At 38.2% G+C, this 23,721-nt stretch overlaps 1 protein-coding gene across 1 annotated transcript in view; it reads right to left on the reverse strand.

Annotated features, from left to right (window-relative positions):
* COL19A1 (collagen type XIX alpha 1 chain) overlaps positions 1-13,055 on the reverse strand; it is a 182,591-nt gene extending 169,536 nt beyond the window's left edge. The window contains exon 1 of the mRNA XM_063313353.1: positions 12,933-13,055. Within this exon, the coding sequence (XP_063169423.1) occupies positions 12,933-13,023 (91 nt within the window). The 5' untranslated portion in view covers positions 13,024-13,055. The remainder of the gene's footprint in view (positions 1-12,932) is intronic.
* Positions 13,056-23,721: the final 10,666 nt, after the last annotated feature.

A 23,721-nucleotide genomic window follows, 5' to 3' on the forward strand; every position in this document is an offset into this window, starting at 1 on the left:
TAAATACAGTGAATAATGTTTTAACTTCTATGTTGAAATCAGAAGAATTAAAACCTACTGAATTTGGGGTGGATTGTATCCAATATTTAAATTAATATTCATCCTATTTTATTATGCTTTTCCTACTAAAATATAGGACAGCATAAACTACATATTTTAAAAAACCTATAAATGCTACATTTATGTCAGAGGAATAAATCCTATAATTGCACTACCAAGTCAAGAACCAACTATTATTAATCAGGCAGAGTACAAGGTTTGTCATAGTGCTGAATTAACAGTATAGTGTTTGTTGAGCAGTGTTAAGCAATGGCACCAAAAATGCTCTGGAAATGCAGTTTTATTATAGGGATTGATCTAAATATAATTTCAATGTAATCATGCTAATTTAGAATGTGTTGGAACCCAATTTGTTAAATGATTAAATATAATGTACTACTTAATTTCCAAAAACATACTATCATAAAAGTGTTATTTCCAAATTATCCAATATTATTAACAACCATACACTCCAAACTGAGGCCATGGAACCTGGAGATCTGTCCTAAACTTTTAATGACTTAGACTTTAATCACACACTTATTTAAGAGAAGCAAGTACTACTAAAAAGTCAGATTTGCTTTCAGATACGCACAAATACATACAAGCTTTTACTATCTATTTCCCTGTTAGGCTTTATGTCAGAGCTCATCACTAAGCCTCATTTCTCTAGACCAGCATTTCTCAGCTGGGGTTCCACAGGAGACCATGATTGAAAAAAACAGAAACCTTTATTTTTTGAATTACACGTGCCACACGTTGCTGGTCCTTGCAGTGGTAGGAATTTTTATGTGCCATGACTCAGTTGCCAGCCTGCAGCTTTGCTGATGTTGTAAATGTTGTATCGCCCAGAGTCGCTCCTTGAGTGAGATGGCCGGTGAATAAATTTGAAGAATAAATAAATAAATAAATAAATAAATAAATAAATAGTTTAAAATGTGGCTTGTATAGGTTAGAAGTGAATTGTATTGTATTGTGAAGTTTTCATACTTTTTGCTATTTTTACGCAGGTGTTCCCCGAGGCCTGAAAATTACTTCAAGTGTTCCTCCAGAGTATAAAGGTTGAGAAACCCTACTCTAGGCCCACAACCTTCTATTTAGGAATCGACTTAGTCAGCAAAAGACTCCGATACAACTCAGCCAGCATAGACTCTATGTTGCAGACAAAATAGAGCCATATTCCCTCTGCAGTACACCGAAATCAATGCCTTTATACAGGCCTTGCTCCATAGGTTAAACTCCAGTTTTTTTCCTGCCACCTTTCCAAGTTAACAGATGTCCAGCAGTTTACTTGCCAGCCTTGGACAGCTTAGATAGGTTTACAAAACATTTTTCTTTAGCATGGGAACCATTGTCTGTCACCGTCAGATTCAAACCTGACACTCCCCAACCTATTAATTTCTCAGGGCCTAATGGAATCTGTAGATCTTCCCTAGCCGTGTGGGGCATACCCCAAGTTTCAACTAGAAATGGGGAACTCTCTGGAATTTGGACTGGGCTGTCTTCCCATAGAAGGGGACTCTTGCCTCACCTTCTCTTGCTACTTCCTGAAGTCCTGCCACTTGAGCAGGTCCTTAAGAAGTAAAATGGCTTGATAGCTTTGCACGGAGCACCTCTCAGTAGCCCAGGGGAAGCAAACAAGGAGATACCTGTCAACCGCCTCTTCCCTTTTTCTGGGCAAGGGACTCATTCCCTGCAAAGCACCAGGATCCTTAGGATTTGTGCTTTTCTGTCTTTGAGAAGATTTTACTACAGCAGCTGAAGACAGCTCAGTGATTTCATACTCAGGACTTCTGACTCAGCCAGAGTGAAGACAATTATGGATCCTTTTCAACCTGCTTTAGAGAGAGTGGGGAGTGGAAATTGTGACTTTGTGCATAGGCATTTACAGGTAGCCAGCCTAAAACCAAAATAAACACACATCATGACATCTTAGCACCAGCCTTACCCTTTTGTACTTAATGTATGTCACAAAGTTAAATGCATGTAAATTGCATTGTGAGAGCCAGTTTGGTGTAGTGGTTCAGGCATCAGGCTAGAAACCGGGAGATTGTGAGTTCTAGTTCCACCTTAGGCACAAAGCCAGCTGGGTGACCTTGGGCCGGTCATTCTCTCTCAGCCCTAGGAAGCAGGCAAGGGCAAACTACTTCTGAAATCTTGCCAAGAAAACTGCAGGGATGAGTCCAGGCAGTCACCATGAGTCAACACTGACTTAAAGGCACCATTGTGGATTTTGCTTTGTGATGTCATGATGCACATATTGTCACAACCCTCCCTCTTTCTGTGGATGCCTATGGCTCTGTGGGCAGCCCTAAGAAATGACAGCTTAGATCCAGACTTAAAACAAACTCACTGATCACAGATGGTGTACTTTAAGTCTGGATCCAGTTGATTATACTATAATTTAATAGATAATCCTGTGTTTAGTTAGTCTGGGCATCATGCAGCACTAATTATTGGATACATTATCCCCATCCATCATATTATTTCTTTAATGGTGCAAAGTAGATAAGGGATCTGCTGGTGTCCTGTTTGCCATCTCCATTCTGTTGTCGCTATGTACATAAAAGGGTTAAGGATGGAATAACCAAAAGCCAATCCTCTACAACTGTCCATGCTCTAATGTTTCTAATGGCTCTGGAAAGTTCTGCCCTTTTTGATGTAGATATAATTAAATCCTTGCCTGTTGTTCAGATCCTTTGCTCCTTGCTTTTGCCTGCCTTTTATCCCATTTTGCCAGTTAACAGTTTTTGATATTTGATGTTTAATAAATCAACATCAAGCAATATTTTTTGCCAGCTGTACTGAGTGGCGTGTGCGCTTGCTCTGATCTGGGCACATGGACTGACTGGGAGTGTGCTGAATGCAAACAAAACTGGAATAATTAAACTGGTAATTTTCCAGCACAAATGACCCAGACCAGAAATGTTCTACTATTACCGAAGTATTGCTTAAAGGAGTGATCATGTGTGAATTATTTGAGCTCAGCAATAGCCTTCTCCTCTAGTGCTGATGGAATCTGTGCTGAATTTAAAATGGGAAGTTCCTAACAGCAGGGGATTTCCAAACATGCATGGGGTTAAAGACAGAAGACAAACTAGCAGCCTGGGAATGCTTTTACGAAATTCAAAACCCTCAGAATTAAAAGTTGCATGGACGATATTATGTGAAACTCTCCAGTTCATTACCTATTATTGCAACTATACCAACTGTATGTTAGAGAGAAACTGGTGCCAGTACTACTATTTACCTAATTTAAATACAGGTAGTCCTCAACTTATGACCATAACAGGGACCAGAAAAATTTGTTGTTAAGCTGTGCAGTCATTAAGTGAGGCATCACATGACTGCACCTGATTTTATGACATTTTTTGCAGTGTCATTAAGCAAATCATGCAGTTATTAAGTGAATCACTCAGTTCCCCATTGAGTTTGCTTGTTGGAAGCCAGCTGGGAAGGTTGCAAATGGTGATCATGTGATCCCGGGACACTGCAACCATTTTAAATACATGCCAGTTGCCAAGTGCCTGAATTTTATTCACATGACCACTGGGATGCGGCAATGGTCGTAAGCATGAGGACCGGCCATAAGTCACTTTTTCCAGCACCGTTGTAACTTCAAACGGTTGCTAAACAAATGGTCGTAAGTCAAGGATTACCTGTATATACAAGAGCAGCCTACAACAATAATATCACATTAGATCTGAAATCTATATTGGTCAGAACAGGGCAGAACAGGGGACCTCTAGGTGGCACCTTCCTTTGCCCTCTTCTTATAATTATGTCTAGAGGTCTCCTCCCCACTTAGGATCTAACCATATTGGCCACAGATACCAATTTCTTGTGCACAAAAGAGAAAATATACCTGTGTTCAAATCCAGAATAAACTTTCATGTATTGGAAGCTCTGAGGAACTCTTTTGGATGAGCTGGGTTCGGCAGAAACAAAACCCAGCATATTTCGGTTGTTTTAGTTTTGGGTGAAACAAAATCTGGAGATTCAAAGGGGATGTTATGGGGTAAAGAGGGCAAGGCTGTTGCATCACAGCCTCTGCTTCCTCAGCAGGTCTCAGTGAACTATATCCCATTGGCCTGCCTTCCCTCCAACTTTGCAGTACCTTTCCTTCCCTCCCTCTGCTCCCCTCGGCTGCCATTGCTAAGATACCGGCCTGTGAGCCTGTACATTACAGTAATAGTTCTAGCAGGAAGATTCAGCTTATCTCATTATACTGCCCATGTGTGATCCTCCCAGAGCCTTCTCCTCTCTCTCTTGCTTTACCTTGGATGACACTGACATCCCTAAAGTTTTTTTCCCATTCTTCCCCTCCCCCAAACTACCGCTGCTTAAAACAACCTCCTTTTGATCCCTGTCAAGAACAAAGCAGCCCCTTATCATTCTTTTCTTGGGCCCAAGCATGCTTCTTTCACTTTGGGCCTGGATTCCACAAAAACAGCTGTTCTGTCCATAGAACAGTTTGTACATGGAATAATTTGTAGATGTCTGACCTTGAACTCCTCCTTTACAAGGCTCCCTATTCTGCCTAGGATGTACAGTATGTTTTTGAGTGAGTCTTTTAATTTAATTTAAAATGGGACGATGGCATGCCCAGAACATAGCATTGGTCTTTTGCTTCATCTTTGTTTCCAAGCATACTTCTGGACCACCCATAAGCAAACAGTTTATGTGTCTGCTGACTCAAAAAGAATATGTCTGTCTAACCCTGATATTTGACTGATGGGGAGAAGAATCTCTGTTTAGAAATTTTGTCCTTAATGCCTCCTGGCCATTAAGGAACATTCCCTGCCTGTCCCCATTTCTTAGGTTTTTGTCAGTCCCCCCAAAATTGAAAAGTTATGATGTACCAGGATGCCCCTCTCGCTTACCTCAAATGATTTATACTCAGTAGGTAATTGCAAAGTCTATTAAACTATTAACATGCTCTCTGGTGATTTAATACATCCAAATACAACTGACAGATCAGTTACAAAATCTGACTCATCTTGTTTGGGCTCAGAAGCTAAGGAAAAGAGGGCCTGGTTAGTACTTGAATGGGAGACCAGCAGAGAATACCATGGTTATAGGCTAGACTGGGAAGTAAAAAAAAAAAATCTGGAAGAAGACAAAGATAAGTCATTTCTATGTTGCTGCCAGGAAATCTGTATGGATATGGTCATGTAGACTCTATGAGTTAAACTTGACTTGAGGGTGTCTTTATCAAACAGAATGGAGACATTTTTAAGAATGGAACAATATGTCTAAGAATCATGCAGCTACGTTAATATCTTTTTCTCCTTTGCCTGTGGACAACTACATTTGGAAATAATATCAGGCCACACAGTAAATTCCCTTTTTTATGCAGGTTTTAAATATAGTATGCATAATCTAAACTTAGAGCATTATACAGCATACTGGAGTAACCAAACTGTGTGTCTGTTTATTGTAGAAATACAGCCCAATCTCTATCCTGTATCTAAAGTGCTAGGAAATTAAGTCACAACAGAACAGAAGTGCTCTTTCTTCTTGATTTCTAAGACTAGGGGACAGCATGTATGACTTTCTTAATCTATCTGTAGAAAAGAGCAGTAGAAGTGTTCTGTGGTTGCTATGGTTATTGGCTTTAAACAAATCAATAGTTCCTCTTCTGTGCCACCCAACCACACCCTTAAAAAAAAAACTTTCTGCAGCACCATTGTGTCACACAGAGAGAACAAGAAATGGTATACTAATGTTGGCATTCCATTCATTAAGTTTAGTCTTACAAGCAAATTATTTAAAGTTAGACTATGACAGGCTATATAGTTATGTTTATGTAGGCAGTCAATGCTGACTGTGAACCATAAATAGGGTGTGAGTTGCAATTGAAAGTCCTGAGCGCATTAACTTTTCAATGACATTCTATGTGCACTATACAGCCAATGTCTTCCCAAACCCCTTCCAAATGTAATTGGTAGCACAGTCATGAATAATCCCAATGAAGTAACTTGAAGAATGATTCACTGGTGCTGTTTTAGGAATGCAAATAGATTTCAATAATGCAGGGAAATTACAACAAAATAGTAGTGTGCCATTTTATAAGAGTCTATATTTGCAAAAAAAAAATTACAATGCATTGAGATCCAAAATATGGAATCTTTTTAAATAACTTCAAGTATTCCAACTGTAGGCAGTAATTAAAGCAATTATTTTTAAGCCTCATTTCTTCTTGCCTGTTGCCTATCTTAACAATCCATTTATTTCTTCATGTCTGTCACTCTGTGTCCAGAATGATCAGGATTTGTATTTCACATGTGGGAGACAGAGTTTTGACAGTTGCAGCTTGCCATTTAAAGTAAGGAGCTGTATTTGCTATACTTCTCTCCTTTTACTTTTATCTTACAAATTTCTATGCTGCTTCAGTCCTAAGACTCTGGGTGGCTTACAAATAAAAACAGAACCATAAAACTAAAGAACACAAAACCAATAATAAAATAATGAAAATATAATAATTAGAGCCATAGCTGCATCTGCAGGGAAAGGGGTCAAAATCTACACAATGGCACAGGTCACAAATCTTGCAGATCCTGAATGCCCTTGTGAATTCTAAGGCAGAACCAGTAGAACATAGCAGTAGGCCTCCACTACTAAACAATAGATGCAATGAAAGCAAGAAAATGGAGAAGGTATTACTTGGAGATCTATCTTGCATCAGCACATGACCCACTTAGAAAATCAATGGATTAAAGACCTTCTTGCAAGTTTCAGTGGGGTTTGCCTTAAAGTTCACACCTCTACAATTTTCATCTACATGTCATATATTGCCTATGTGCTCAGTGTCATATAGCAGAAATCCAGGATGTCTTTTCTTCAATATTGCCAACTTTTAATTTGTACAGCCTGAATCAAATTAGTCAATACAGAATGAAATGTATTGATGTGAGAAAGTCTGTTGCGCATATATTGATTTAGGGAAACTGTATAATAAAGAAAATAGGCTTGGATTATGCAATGTTTTGCATGAATATGGAGAAGGTTGCTTGCTGCATGCAATAAGAGTGGTGTATCTTGGAATAAATGTTCATACATCTGCAAGAATAAATGAAATGCTTATCCAGTGGAGCAGGGAACAATACAACATGTTCCTGTTTCCTGGAAATGAGAGTTTAATATGCTAGGAGAAAAATAAAAGGAAGTTGAATGCAGTGGGAATGTGGTACTTAAGTGTGTATGGTACAACAAGAAGAAAGAGGGTAAAAATGAATAGTGAATGAATGTGAATTAGATACACATGGGACTAATCAATACATAAAGGTGGTTTGGTCTTAGAGAATGAATAAAGACTGAATTGCAAAACAAATATATGAAGGAAGAATGAATGGTTTGAAAGGAAGAAGAAAGAGGCCAAGGCACTTGTAGCTGGGTGGAGTCCATGAAATCTTGAAAAGAAGAGAGCTGAAAAGTTTAAAGAGGAAAAGGCAGTGTAAGAATCTATTTATGGATGTGGTGGGTGCAAGGATGGTTGCCAAAGAAAGAAATATATGGAGAGGTGTAGGGAATCGTGCTGATATAAACCAGGTGTGCCCAGGTTTTTTTTCCCCTTATCTTGTGCCTTCAATTTCTTTCACAGTTTCTTACTGCTTTTCCAAACTTTGTATAATGTGGCTTACCCTGAAAGGGGGTAACATGTCTGTATCTTTATATGCATGTAACCAGTTAGTTAGCCATGGCTAATAACACCATTGTGCAAATGGCTTACTTAGATGTAGTCCTGTTATCTTCAGTGAGGCTTACTCCTATGTGAATACACATATGACTCTTACTCTAGGGGCCATAATAAGCACTGAGTGTGATTTATGACACTGGTTTTGATGGGATACACAAATCAGTTTTCTGTGTGCTTGCTTAGACTAAGTCTCAGACTTTAATATGACTTACAGTATTACTAAACAGCTATGCAGTCCTACTTAAGAAGCTATTGTAAGGAGGCTGGGATGTATGATAATCTTAATCTTGAATTCTTAATTTTTAAGGATTCAAAATAAATGATTAAACACAAATGTTTAAACACAAAGATCAAAGTATTTGCAAGAAACACGTTAGCTGTTGACAATGCGATGAACTTCAGTACTGTAAGTCAACCCTTTCTTTTAGTTTTGTTATACTTTATTTTTAGCAGTAATCACTTCCCTCAAGTAAATAGCTGTTATACCAGCCGTTCTGCATCATTGAAAATGGAGGGAAAATTGCTGTGAGCCTAAAAGCTATTGGCATACCCTAAAAGAAGCTACTGCAAGCCTCATCTGCCACTCTACGATGGCTTCCTTTTTTTTTCTGTCATGCCATTTCCTTAATTAATACAATATTAGCTAATTAAATGAAGCCATTGCCCACAGGATACTAAACAGAAGAGGAACCTTCTTTCTTTCTTTCTTCATAATAGCACACACATGTTATCTCTCCCATTATTTTTCACAAGTAATTGCCTCCATATTCAAAATCCTATTTTAATAATCAAGGTTAATTGGGATCTGCCTGTGAAGCTCCATGTGTTCTTAGAGTCATTTCAATGCAATTTAGACACCATGAGCAATTTGTAAGGATCTCAATCCAAAACAGCCTTAGACCCTCTAGAAAATCAAACTCTGCTACAACAGATCATCTAAGCTTGGAGGAAGCAGAGGGGAAGGGTTAACAGTATAAGCAGGACCACAACAAAATCCAGGGCTGAGCATGTAAGTTGTTCATGTGAGTAAAGGCATAAAAGAGACTTTAAAACATGGTTAGACATTTCAGCATCCTTTAAGATGCACATCTTAGCCTTTTCTTTTTACATTTATGGCCTTGACTTTGCTCACTGTTTTATGCTGAACTAAGGCAAATGCTTTTCCAAGCTGCATCCTCTGAAGTCTGTCTCTAAAATGTACAAAAGCAAGGCATAGGTCACAAAGAATTGTAGAAATTCAAGGATGTCAGATTTATTCTAATTTCAGTTTTTTTCCCTGGTAAATGATGACTTTCACCAATGGCAAATTCTCATCATTCTCTAATGGATGTTTGGGGGTAGGTTTTTTTAACTGTATTCAGCTATTCAATGAAAGTTAAAGTTACTTCAGAACTTTGTAATCTCACACCTTCAATGGGCAAGGAAAGGATAAAGAGCATCTGCTAGTTTACCCTCACTTTGTTTCAGGAACTGACATCAGCAAGTCTTAAGCAGTGACCTCCGGTGGGAACATGGCGGTCTGAACAGCTGTGCCTGCGGGCTCCATGAGCAGAACTGACAATGCGGCAGTTGTTTGGGGCTCGGGCAGGCTTTTCCTGAAGCCCTGGAATGTTTGCATGGACAGAAATTGCTCAGAATCATCCCATTTGTCCTCCAGAACAATGCCTTGCAGCCAGAGGATCACAAACAACATTAGCGCTAATCTGGTAAGAAACACCGGGGGCTGGGACGTCACCATTTCCAAGCCACACTGTAGCCTTGAAGGGACACTAAGACCAGCCACCCCATTTCTAAATCACCCAATATATATATATTTGTTTAAGTTTATGTACCCTAAGAGACTATTTCTACGGCAAGGAGAAGCAATCTCTCTTGGTGCTTATAGTTATTTTTGGGATTAATTTTTAAAAATCTTTTTAATTTTTGGCTTGTTTTTCTATCCAAATACTAAGGAGGTGTTATGAGTACGGGTGGTGAGCAGGAGGGGGCCCCTATCCAGGGGGGAAAACACATGCATAGTTTAGAGGCTTTGAACTGTCCTTCAAAGAAACTCAGAGCGGACCCACCTTGAGTTTTGGGGTTTATCTGTCTGGGTTTCCCACACTCCTTCAGTTTGGTAGGATTTTCTGTCTACTATAGCAGTTAATAAACACTACAGACTGGAATTCTTGTCTCAGCATGGTTTTTTGCTTAAGTCAGGACAGGAGGATTGAGAATAAATCATTGTCTCCTTGTTATTATTTCTGTACCAAATTTGAAGAATTTAATATTTTCCTACACGTTGAATCTGCTGTTTTGAATCTTCAGTTCTCTGTTGCCACTTTCCCTGGGAATCTGCCCTTTAGCAAACTTTTACTTGTGTAAACATCTCTGGAAATATTCTATTAATGCTTACTTTCACTAGTCAGGTATCTAGGGAGCACCATAACCTACTGCCTACGATATGGAAGATTTCAAGCAGACTCAAAGTTCTGTTGTGAGCTTAAACAGATCTTTTCTGATTCTTGTCAAGTTATTATGCAAGATATTTGGGACATTGTGGAATATATTAGCTCTAAAATGTGTTATCTGGCTAGGGATCTTGTGGAAGAAGCGGAAGAACTCAACATTAGAAATGCTTCTACTGACAACAAGACCGAGGCTTTTGTTAAAATGCCGGATGACCAGGTTGTGGTGCTGAAGGAGTTAAACAGACAAACCGAACTGCAAACTACAAATGGAATTGTTTTTCTGATGGAATGTTATGGGAAGGAAGAGGTCTTGTTCTATTGGAGGTTTTCTGCTGAGAAGTCAGAGTTTTTAAGGGGGGGCAGTTGGGTTGTCTGATTTTTTTCATGAAAAATGCCTGGTGTGTATTCTGGAGATACATAAATGCATTGGTATATTTTGAAGTGGGGTAAGGATTTAAGAATGTTTATTTGGATTGCTTTTAAGGCTTGTATCATTTCATTCCTTTTTAATGATTTGGATTAAGATTAAGGTATAATAATGTTTGGTTTTAGGTTTACTATGATTAAGATTGCTATGATTGTAGTATTATTAATTATAGGATCAGACAATGTATATGTTTTTTTATTATAGTGGACAGAAATGTATAGAATAGTGGTGGGAAGGAAATAATTAAATGTTTTTGGGGGGGAGTTGATTAGAAGGTTTATATATTTCCTTTTCTTTTAATATAAGGGGAGGGAACATTGTATTTAGTGATTTTTATAATGTGTTAATAGAATGATTTATAGAAATGTGATTTTGGTTTGATTATAGAGTAAGGGATTGCTTATGGAAATTGCTGTATATTCTTGCTGTTAAAAGTTGGAAGTCACCTCTTTATATAATCTTTAAAAAAAAATTCTTCTTGTGTTCTCACACCTTTTTAGTTTTTTTTCCTTTTGTAGTTTTTTTTTGCTTTTTTGTAGTTCTTATCTTTGCTTCAAATCTAATAAAATTCTTGTGGTAAAAGGTGAAAGGTCCCCCGTGCAAGCACCGAGTCATGTCTGACCCTCTGGGGGGACGCCGCTTTAGCGAAGTTTTCTTGGCAGACTATAGTGGGGTGGTTTGCCATTGCCTTCCCCAGTCGTCAGCTTCCCCAGCAAGCTGGGTGCTCATTTTACCGACCTTGGAAGGATGGAAGTCTGAGTTGACCTGAGCCAGCTACCCGAGAATCCAGCTTCTGCTGAGATCGAACTCGGGTCGTGGGGAGAGTTTTTGGTTACAATACTGCTGCCTACCACTCTGCAGTACATGAGGCTGTGTAATAAAATTCTTATATATATAGAAAAAAGAAAAAAGCAAGTCTTAGGCAGTCTTTGCTGCCCTAATAGTTTGAGAAAGAACCTGAACTGCAAGATTTGCTAATCCACAGTTCTTCCTATGCTTCAGCACATTTTTGATCATTTAATACTTCTTATTGGTATTCTACAACTCCCTGATGAACAATCCTTACATCTGGACTCTTGGTGATCTAAAAGTAATATTTAGATATTTTAGACATCTATTTTGAATAGGTATGAAGTCAGTAGCATTTAATTTCTATCCTCAAAAATTCATTCTGAGTAAATCAGTAACACACTTTCCTTTGACTTCTGCAATTAAACCAATCAATATTGTGCATCCTGTTATAAGTGATATTCCATAGTATCCTGCCTTGTACTGTATAATAACCACTAGAAACTCTAAAGATTTTTTGAAGAGGCTGATAACTATTTTATTTACATACTTTATTTATTTACACACACCCAAGTACATTTGGTGGCACTTTTTAGGCTACCCATGTTCTAGATGTTCTAGCCAGAGAGACAAGAAATATAGTATGGGTGAAAGAGAGATGTATAAAAGCAGCCCATTTGGAAGAAAGAGATGTTAATATAAATGACAAGCAGAATGGAGGGGAATAAAACAAACAAAAGTAGCAAAGTGTGGAATGAACCTTACTTGTCATGTATTTTTACACTTACTCAAATCCTTTTTTTTTCTTTTCCATTTTAGATAGCTTATAATTTCCAGGGCATTGCTTATCCCAATTGTCAGACACTTATGAGCATTCCAACCCTGGGAAAATTTAACGATAGCACAGTTGCTTCTTCAAAGGTCATCCCTATTAATTTCAGTTGAATTTATTTCCAGGTAAATGCATTTACCATCACTTAAAGACATAATATTGGGAGCAAATGCTATTAAAACCAATTGGATTGATATTCTGGAGAAAATACTGTTCTGAAATGCAGAGCATATTTAACTAATGAAACAAAACTATACTTGTGAGTCTACTCAGTTTCCAAGCCCAGGACTGGGTTCTTTTTGGAGTTGTAACTTAAGAAAATCAGGAAGTATCAATAGCAGCACAACATGACTGTAAATGAGTATATGCACGTTCTAAATGTAGGCTCCTATGAGTGATCAGGAAATGGAAATATTGCTGTTGGATATCTTAGATGAAAATATCTTTTCAATTTAATTGCATGTTCCCCAAATCACAGATATTGTTTAGCTTCCAAAACGCCATCTGACTCTTAAAAATGTTTGTCACAGTTTAAGTAAACTACAGTTTTCTACATAGCTATATCATGACCCAAGTGTTTACATAAACATACTCTGCCCTAGTATTTTTCCAAATAATTGTAACTATCCAACAGGATAAATATCATCCCAACAAACTTTCCGGATCACATTAGAAAGGAGGGAAATAAGGAAATACCTGTTTTGTCAGTGACTATAGTAGAATGAGACATGGGAGGGAGGAGGACTGCAAACCAAAGCCATCCTATGCAAGATCCAATAGCCTTCATCTCCTCTCGGACACATGTGAACAAATGACCAGAAATCTGAAAAGAAACACATGATTACAGACTCTCTAACAATGCTCAGTGAACCTGGACATCTGTTGTGGATGCATAGCTGAATCATATACAATGTTAGGCACCGGGCGGATAATTATGAATAGCCCAAGGAAAAGGAGTTTCCCTTCTTTCTGAGTTATTATCTCATAGCTACTGTTTTTAGGTTGAGATCAGAGGAGCAATGATTTGGCTAAAATGGGGAATGAATAAGGAGGGTTGTGGATATCACAAAAGCCTCCTCTCTTTTCTGCTGCATGGCTAGCCCTAATGAAATTAATGGGGAGGCAACGCTGCCCAGGATTTCAGCTTAATAGTCTGTTATTAAGTGGTGCATGGTGAAAAGAATAGCTTACTTCGTAACATCCATTCAGACAAACAGTAAAATTAGTGCCGAATGTTTTTTTCTTTCTCTTCTTTTTTTTAAAAATTAGGTGTTATTAAATTTTTGTAAAGCTATAAAAAATACCTCAGCCAAGGAACTTCCTCATGTTCCCACCCATCCCTATCACTTGAGCTACACTGTAGCAAGTGATATAAAGCCAGAATAATTACGAACAATCAAAATAAGCTTTTCACACGCACATATATAGGCTTTACTCATAAACACATCCAGCAGCATATCCTAGAGAAAGAAAAGGTGTGTTTGAGCAATTACAAGTTAGAATTCCCTGCTATGTGCTAATTATCATAAAAATCTAAAAAGGGAGATGAAATGTTTGTATATTAGCCAAGAAAATCTTGATGATCAAAAATGTATCTTTTTCTTAATTGCTAGAGCTAATAAATCCTCAATCATTTTTCTGTATGGGGAGGAATGGACAATCTCCAGTTTTTGAGAATTGTGTTTTCAACTGTAACAGCTGTTCTGAAACCATTTGTTCTCAGCCTTGTAATTATATATTTTGGATTATTTTTGTTCATAAAGTATATTATTTTGCCTTCTGGGAGAATTTTTTTTTTATCTAGGTATGGACCTATCAAATGAATATTATGATGAACGTTTTATGTTTTTGTTACATTTTGATCTATTTTAATTATAGAGTATTTTGTTCACTTTGCTTATTGAAATAGCTTGTGTTTGACAGCAATACAGCCGAAATTAGCTTGCATTTTTTGCAACTTTACAAGAGATTGTTAAATAGAAAAAAGAAGAATCTATTTTAAAAAATCTCCATCATCAGGGTAACAGTAAAACTCCAGAAGAAGCATTAGTACAGTAGTTGAAGTTTACAGGGGGAATGAGAAGTGTTGCTCAACCACTTGGAAAAGACGGATGAGTAATAAGTTTCAGACAGCTGCACAAGATTACATGCTTTGGTCAATAAGCCATTGGGTTATAAGTAATCTGATTTACATTTTTATTTCAGATTTTTTGCCTTTGTTATTTCAGTTTAAACAGGATGCACTCACTATAGCAGAATGCTGAGTTAATCATCCTATCAGACTGGAATATATCATTCCTATATTTAGAACAAAACTAAGATTTGAAAGTATTTTACAAATTATGTTTGTTCTTTACACATAATAACATCTTTTGAGAGTGTTATAATGAATACAGAAGCAAGGCTGATACAAAATAATATATAAAAATAACTTCCTTTAATAAAGATTGTGTGTGTGCGTGCACATGCCTGTCTATATATTTGTCCGATTCTCAAAGACTGCCTTGACAAGTCCCTGCAGTTTTCTTGGCAAAGTTTTTCAGAAGTGGCTTGCCCTTGCCTCCTTCCCAGGGATGAGAGCATGTGACCAGCCCAAGGTCACCCAGCTGGCTTTGTGCCTAAGGTGGGACTAGAACTCACGGTCTCCCAGTTTCTAGCCTGATGCCTGAACCATTACACCAAACTGGCTCTAAAAATATTATATAATCCTATCAATATTAAAACTGTGGTATTGGAATAAAGATAATTATGATTTATTCATGCCATCTGTATTTTATGACATTAATTTTACCTTTATAAAGGCAGGATTATTCTAATAACAATAATGAAAAAACAATTAGCAACAGTAATTCACAACAGAATATTCTTTAATGTTAAACCAGCCTTTAATGTTAAACCAGCATAAGTAAAAATGAAAAGCAGTGTAATCAAGAAAAAAAATCTTTTTTTTTGTTTAATTTCCAGAGGAATAAACAGAGTTCTATCTATCTTTACCAGTTTCTAAGCTTGAGAAGTACATGCACAACAAAATCAGAATCACCTATGTTTGACAGAGGCTTCCACGTCCCTTAATTTAGGGTGACCCAGGCCTTGCTTTACAATCTTTTACTTGAAAGGCTGCCAAAGGACTGCTTTGTTTTGGGCACCCTCTTTTGGCGGTGACAAACCATCTGCTCCCTGTCTGGCAATGGAACACATTCATACCTGCCCAGACATTTATCCATACCCAGACTTGTGTTCCTATGTATCTGAAACTGACTCCCTCTCTCCATTCCTACCATGACTCATCTGCTTACCAGGTACAAGCAAGAATCACCTGGAGGATCCTGGCAGAATTAGTCTTCTCTGAGACACTGAAGGGTCACACTGGAAGTTCCCATCCTCTACAGAGATACTTTTGACCATGGCCCAGCACAGTTAATTTGTTCATTTCATTCTGGCTCTTTACAATCCAGTAAATTTTATTGATTCTTTGAGGTTTTGTAAGCTTCTGCTCATGTTATCAGTGAAAATATCAAGACACCCTGTATTTTGTCAGCCTCTTTTTCAATTGCCTACAATTTTTGCATGCAACAGGGTCTTCTCTAATGATACTTGCCATTACATTATGGGTCCAAAATATTTTAGCTTTAGCTTCATTATTAGTTTTATTTCATCTAGTACTGAATTAGTTATTGTTCTTGTGGCCCATAGCATTATCATTTTTTTTCCCAGCACCACAGTTCAAAAGCATCTATTTTTCTTCCTTCAACTTTTCGATGGTCCAGCTTTCATTACAACTGGGAAAACGATGGTGTTATGATATGTTTTTGGCCTAATAGACAAATGTAGATGCTTAATGCACATCTATGAGATGTTCAGATGTTCTTTGCTTCGCTTCACAGAATCAGATTATTCCAGGCCTTCCTTCTGCAGAATATACAGATAAATTTTGGTTGTTTTAAATTTAGGATAGGTACAGAACTTAGAGAACCTAAGAAAGAAAGCTAGGGAAAGGAAAGGACTCATCCTTCCTTCCCATTCCCTACCAGCCTCAGATTAAAGTTTAGAATTTTAGAAAAAGAGGAGTCCAGGTAAACTGAAGCAGAAGCTGTTTGCTTCCAGGAAAATATATATCTGTAGAAATAGATAAATACGTTCTAGCTTCAATTTGCTTTAGACTCTTTCTTTCTGCTAAAGTCTCATAGTCTAATGTGCTTATTTGTCTATGCAAATTATAAAAATGAGTGTGTAACCTCAGATTTTTATTCATATTTCATTCTCTGCATGAAGATACAACATTTTCAGAATCTTCTTGGAATCTGAATATTAACTTAAAATACCTTCCTAGAGTTTGCCAGAGAAATCCTATGTGTAGCATACCAAACCTTCTTGTGGTCTGCTCTGAGCATTTACATTTTCTTTTTTTAACCAAGCAGCATTTATTTCTTTCAAGACTGAATGTTTGTATTTTAGAAATTTAAAGTTAAAAAGGGGTTTTTTTAAGTTTATGTTTTCTTTTTTCTAATAGAATTTGATTTTGTTTATCTCCTGATCTTCCACAGGGGAAAAAGTTTATACTACTGAAATTATTTCCATTTCTTTGTATTTTTTAGAGTTAATCACTTGAAAGTCAGCACTGGTTATGAGAGCCCACTGAGTTTAGGGGAAGCATACCAGGTGAGATGCCCTCTGGAAGATAGCTGGTGGCCAGGGGATCAAACTGCTATTCTCAAAGCTAGAGTTGAGATAGGGTGTGGAGATCCAGAGAGATTCTGGGATTGAAGATTTGAGACTTCCAGTGTCACAACCTATGGGTTCTGCTAGGTTTGCTATTACATGGCCATTGCTGTGTACCTGTCCTGTTCAGACTGTACAACCAGGCAGAATAATATCAAAAATACTCTTTATTAATTAACTATTTACAATAAGTACGTTCTTGAAGTACGAAAAGCTGGATTCAGTCAAGCCCAACCGGGCCACAACGAGACAGCAGAACAGGACCCCCGAACGGAACTGGAGGCTGGAAGAGACTGGAACGCAAGGTGCTGCTGAAGCTGAGGACAAACATCCTGAACTGGAACAGTATTTGAGTTGCTCTGATTCTGGAACACAGGGCTGACGACCTGTGCTAAACTGGAAGCCGGTAACTGGAGTCTCAAGCAAGACTACAAACTGGAACAAGGCTGGACTTGAATAGAAACTCTGGATGAAGCTGGGTTCTCTGGATTGGAGACTTGGAGCAAGGTTGGGAATTCAGAGCAAGGCTAGACTCAGCTGGAAGCCCTGGATCAGACCAGTTTCTCTGGACTGGAGACTTGGAGTAAGGCTGGGAACTCAGAGCAAGGCTAGACATGGCTGGAAGCCCTGGATCAGGCTGGTTTCTCTGGACTGGAGGCTTGGAACAAGGCTGGGAACTAAGAGCAAGACTAAACTGGGCTGGAAGCCCTGGACTGGGCTGGATCCTCTGGACTGGAGACTTGGAGCAAGGCTGGGTACTAGGAGCACGACTAGACTCAGCTGGAAACCCTGGACTGGGCTGGATCCTCTGGACTGGAAACTTGGAACAAGACTGGAAACTTGAGGCAAGACTAGACTGGGATACGATTTCACAACAAGATAGGTGTGAAGCTTCTGAGCAAGGCTGAGCACTCAAAGCATGGTTGAACTGCACCAAAGGCACGCTGCGGGACTGAGAATTCAAGGCACGAAGAAGCTGGGCAGAAGACTGTGGAGTTTCAAGGCTGGATGCAAGGCTGAGCTCAATGGGCATGGTTAATACAGAACCCTTGCTGACAGCAGAAGCAGGATTCAAGTCCTCTTCAGAGCAGAGTGAAGGTGCTGGTTCCTCTTCAGCAACAGACGCTGTCTCCAATGCAGGTAGGGACTCTTCCACTGAAGCTGCAGGCTTGGAGGATCAGTTGTCTCTGGCAGCTTGCTCAACGCGCATCTGCCTTTTATCCCAATCCTTTGCATGCCTAGACCCTTCTGCAGCCAATTGGGCTGCCTTCTCCTTCGAGCACTTTTCTGCCTGTTGTTGGTGCATGCTGATTGGAGGATTTGAATCCTCCCCTGAATCCTGGCCAATCAGTGCCCTGGTCTCTTCACACGCTGCTGGCTCATCCTGGAGTTTTGTTTTCCCAGTTTCAGCCCGGTAAGTTTCTATTTCCTCCTCTGACTCAGAAGGAGTTTTGCTTTCTGAGTCAGAGGCAGGCTTGACTCTGACAGTACCTTTATTGTCAGTGGAGTGTTTCTGCACTTTAATATTCTGTCTACATTTGTCATAGTTAACTGACAAGCTGCATTATGCATACTTGATAAAATTAACTAAGTTGTAACATATGTTTCAATATATTTTAAAAGCTGGTGACCATTCCTGAACTTCAATTATTTGATATATTTTCCAACATTTATTAACTAGGAAAATGAGGTTGCAGTAGACATTTTGGAAGGGGACATAGTAATACTTAGTCAGACAGGGTCTACACTTCAACAAGTAAGAGAGGAAAAGACAAAAGTTAAATTTGATTTCAATTAAATATTTCCTTACTTATATCATATAAAAAATTACAATTTAGCAGCAATGTTTGGATGGGTTCTTCAGTACCTCATAGTCTGTGTTCCTGATGAACCTGCATAGGAAACCTGGTAGGTTTTTTCTTCTATTTTAAAAATTAGATGATATTCAAGGGCTTCCGGGGTGGCATGGTAAACTGAAGATGGCTCTGCAAAGATGGAGCTGATGACCGCAGCAAAGAACCAAGGAACTGGTGAATAGACTAGTTCCTTGGAAACTCTCCAGATAAGGAGAGGATGGGCGATCACCCACATGTGCTCTGGATGGCTGCTCCCTGTGAGGAGACCACAGGACAGTGGTTTTCTGCGGGTTTGGCACCAGGAGATGACGGGATTAGCCATCTTGCTCGCAACCACGGCAGACTTTTAAAAGGACACTAAATTCACAAACCTCACTTTCTAATCACTTTTGGAAATTGCTCATTAATGACTTCTAACCTTTGGAATGACAAGTTTGAAAATGCCAGGTGAGTCTGCCTTTACTCCTGAACAAAAGCAAACTTTAATTATAAGCTTAAGAATTTAAAAATCTGAAATAAACAGCAAAAGCTAAATAAGATTTTGACCTTAGAAAGTTATAAACAGGCTAAGGGTCCAGATAAAATTGGAATATTGAAACTGTTACATGTTGGAATTAATTATAAAGGTCAAACAGCTTCTCATGGGAAATAGATTCTATTTTGGCTTTTACAAGACAAAACAAAGATAAGAATTTCATGATTTCAAAAACTGGACACTAGTGGGAACTAAAGTTTTTAGGTAGAGGAAAGATTCACAAATCTGTAAAATGTTACAAAATGCACTTACAATGAAAATACCGAAGGAGACGTTTGAGGGATGGATCAGAAAATAGTAGCCAGAATATCAACAGTGTCAGTAAAGATGCCTGCTTCTATGGATAGGCTATGTCCAAAAGAAGTTATTGAAGACATGACAGATGTAGAACAAATTTTAGCTGGCAAGATACAGGTGGTATCAAAAGTGGATTTACAACTGACAGGCCAAGAGAATGACTTAGAAAAGGATGTTTCATTGGATCTACAAAATAATTTTTTAAAAAAATTAAAAAGAAAATACAAATGATAAACCAAGAGAGTGACCTGGATAATTTTTTCCTACTGGATTTACAAAAGAGACTTGTTAAAGTCTTGAAGAACTCTGTGCAATGGGGCAAAGAAGAAATGAAAATAAATCAAATCCTATGACAACATTTGAACGAACTAAAGATTAAGACTGTTATAAGTAAAAGGAAGGAATATAAAGTTGATTTATTTGATCAAGGTTAAAACAAGATATGTTGTTACCATAATAACCTTATGATGTTTTATGGATTTATTTATAGATAAGAGATGGGATATGGGATGAAGAGATAAATGTTTGTAACTTTAGAGAGGGTAAATTGTTACTAAATTTGTTTATACTTGTGATGAAGGTTGGAAGTCACTCCTTTATATATTTCTTTTCTTTTTCTTTATTATATTCTTACTTTCCTCTTTCCTCTTTCCTCTTTCTTCTTTTTCTTTTTCCTTTCCTTTCCTTTTCTTCTTTTTCCTTGCACTTTTTACTCCGTTTTCTTTTCTTCCTTTTAGTTTGTATTAGATTTTACTATTATAATCAAAATTCTTAATTAAAATTATATACAAAAAAATTAGATAATATTCTGATATAAAGTTGAAGAAGCATAAGAAGGAAGAATCAGATCAGTACTTTGCACTTAGATAATACACTGATCATATGTGCAAAACAGTCTTCTCCACTTGGGTAACATGCACTGCATTTGTTTTAATTAAAACAAGTATTTCCAAAAGTGCATACAGATTTTAACATTTTGGTAATCATTTACTATTCTTTGACTATATTTAAGTAGTTGACTTAATTTACATATCTATAATTGTCAATGTGACATAAAAAGTGGCTACTGTCTTTTTTTTTTTTTCATTCAGATTTTTATCACTGCCCATCTCCCCCACACAGGGGACCCTGGGCGGTTCACAATAAAAACAATTTAAAATTCGATAAAATCATAAATACTACCAATAATCAATCAGTATAAAATGCAATGAAGTCCAAGCCACAGCGGAACTGATTCAACCCATGAGGGAATAAAACCAGTCCCGGCAGAACTAGGGAACCAACTAGCCTTAAGAATGGCTCTTCCCCTCCCTACTCCAGGCAAGGCGGCAAAACCAGGTCTTCAGCTGTTTTCTGAAGTCCGGGAGGGAGGGGGCTGTCTTCTATGTTTCAACAGAATATATCTTCTGGCCAAGTAGATTGACAGTTGTGGAATATATAAACATACTTAAGAATCAATAGTGGCTTAAACTTTGTTCCATTTCTTTATTTTCCACTTTACATAAAAATAAAAAAATATAAATATTTAGAATTTTAGCTTTCTGAATGAAGGTGCTTAGAACACCTTCCTCACTTTATGTCTGAAAAACTAGGCTGTGGGAAATGATTTAGAAAATCCTGTTCTAACTCTGTATAGCTGTCTTAAATTATGATATTTACATTTGTATTTTTATTTGATTTCATTTACTTATGTTATTTAGTTGAAAGAAGTTGCAACAAAATTTTATTTTTAAAAAGTAGATTTATTCGAATCAAGGGGAAAAATGACAGATATATATCACTGTGGAAATTTTAAGAGATTATCTAATTTTTGCTTACTGAAATATGGAGGGATGATTTGGTTGAAGCAGCATGGCTGAGGAGCAGGAACCATTTAATCCAACCTTTTTCATTCCTGATCAAAATCCTCCTTGAAGTTTCCCTTGGAAAGGCAAACAGCAACTGGGAAAGGAGCTGACTGAGAAATGCAGCATTACTACTGTAAGATCCATTTCAATTTAAAAAAAACTGCTGGAAATTCAATTGTATTCTCCACATGTAAGGTGTAATTTCCAGGTCTTGAAAATCAGCCCCAGCTATATGAATCTCCAGAGGTTAGTTTTGTATATTACTTTGCATCATATCCACCACTTTAGATGTGAAACAAGATGGTTTAAGTGTTCCCTGAATCTGGATATATGCATGAGTTTATTTTTATACATTAATTAGATGTGTGTATGTTGCATTTCCTCTAGAAGCTCAAGATTATGTTCATGGGATGTCCTACTTCAATTTTCTCCTACACAAGGACAATCCTGTGAGGTAGGCTGGGCTGAGAGAGACTGGCCCAAACCCGCCCACTGAGTTCCCATAGCTGAGGGCAGACTGGTTTTATTGATACTGGCAGGACTGACAACAGAATGTTAAATCTACTGAGAACAGAGGAGCAACTAGGGTCTGTGTCACCCAGAGCAAATATGGATCCTGCTCTCCCCACCCCATGGGTTGGTGAGGAGCAAAAATATACTATTTTGCCTGTATATATATTTGTCCAATTCTCCCCACCCCAGTGCAGCACCCAGGGCACATGCCCCGCTTCCCCCTCCCCCCAGGTTGCAGCCCTGACTGAGAAGGTGGAGTCCTATACAAACATCTGCCATTAGTCATTCCCAATGTTCTTTGCAGAAAACAGGAGGATGGTTCCCTCTTAATTCGCAAGAAGCATCTCAACTTGACAATAACAATAAATCTCTCACAGTTTTCCGGAAATACTACCTGCCAAAAGCTTCTTGTTTTCATTGTCTAAAGACAATGGGAATAGTGTTTAATGCATTTTGGATGCATTTTTTTTTCTTGTACGCCACTTTATTATTTCTCTAGCTAAAAATTCTTTTATGTGTAACAGTACATATATGTGTACAACAACACGGTGAAACTAAAGAATGTTACAAGAATAGCTGGATGGGAAAAAGTGTATGTTTAAATTCTTAACTGCCTCCTGGGCAACAGAAACTTGTGTGGAACTCCACAAATCAAACTATTAGCCCATGGCCAGTCTGACGCTTAATCTTCTAAGGAAAAGACATTAGATGAGTCCTTACGGTGGAGAGCCTAGAAGAGATGTCACTGAATCTGTGCAGGTGCAAACTGTACTGCTGGTTACTCACAAATGGGAGGAAAGCAGCTCGGTGTATGCCAAGAGCTATCCCTTAGCAGAGTTGTCACAACCTTTTTGCAAGCAGAATTCATTGTGTATGCAATAATTGCATATCCAGCAAAAATGCAGCAGAAAAGCAATCACCATGGTTGTAGGCAGGGAGAAAACTCTCCTGTTGAAATTCTACTTCAGGAGCCGTTGATTAATCAAAAACAAAGAAGCTTTCACAGAGGGAAAAAGAGCTGGTGGTCTTTCTTAATCAATAGAACTACTTGCCATGTGTCAGGGTTAAGACCAAGCACGGAAGACAGAATCCAGTGCTATCTTATGGAATGAATTAACACCTATTTTACATCCATTCCCTTATCTGAGCAAGAATGCTTAGGCATAGTCCCCCTTTCCCTTGATGTGGATCCCCTTACCAAGCTCCAGTATTCAAGCTAGCGTTTCTTCTTCTGCCTTTGCCGTCCTCTCCAAATGCTCAAGCATCCATGACCAAAGTTGGATTGGAAAAATGGTCTATCGTCCAGCCTCTTGCTCCAGGATTGGCACTTGTTTTACAGCCACGTAGAGGGGGGAGGGCGCTGTCCATGTGCCTGACTGCTTCCCCAAAGTTCCCAGGCACGTCACACCCAGAAGACTAATAAGGAGATAAGCAAGCTAACAGCAGCCAATCCCAGACTGAATCATTTTAGGTTGCTTGTGCAACTACTTTTTCCCCTCATGCCCTCAATTCATTGCTTGTATTAGGTGATCCTTGGACTTTGGCTGGTCCATCTTCCCATTTAGGCCTGGATGGTACAGGTAGTGGACTAATACGGTAATGAGGTTGCAGAGCATCTGGGGGGCAGATGCCACATGGTCCTGATTCAAATTGCAAGGGAAAGGTCACACATTTTAAAGCCCTTCCATGTTTAAAACCTTTCTTCACAGACCATCAAA

This window comes from Candoia aspera, chromosome 1, assembly GCF_035149785.1.
Source record: "Candoia aspera isolate rCanAsp1 chromosome 1, rCanAsp1.hap2, whole genome shotgun sequence".
In the NCBI taxonomy this organism is placed as follows: Eukaryota; Metazoa; Chordata; class Lepidosauria; order Squamata; family Boidae; genus Candoia; species Candoia aspera.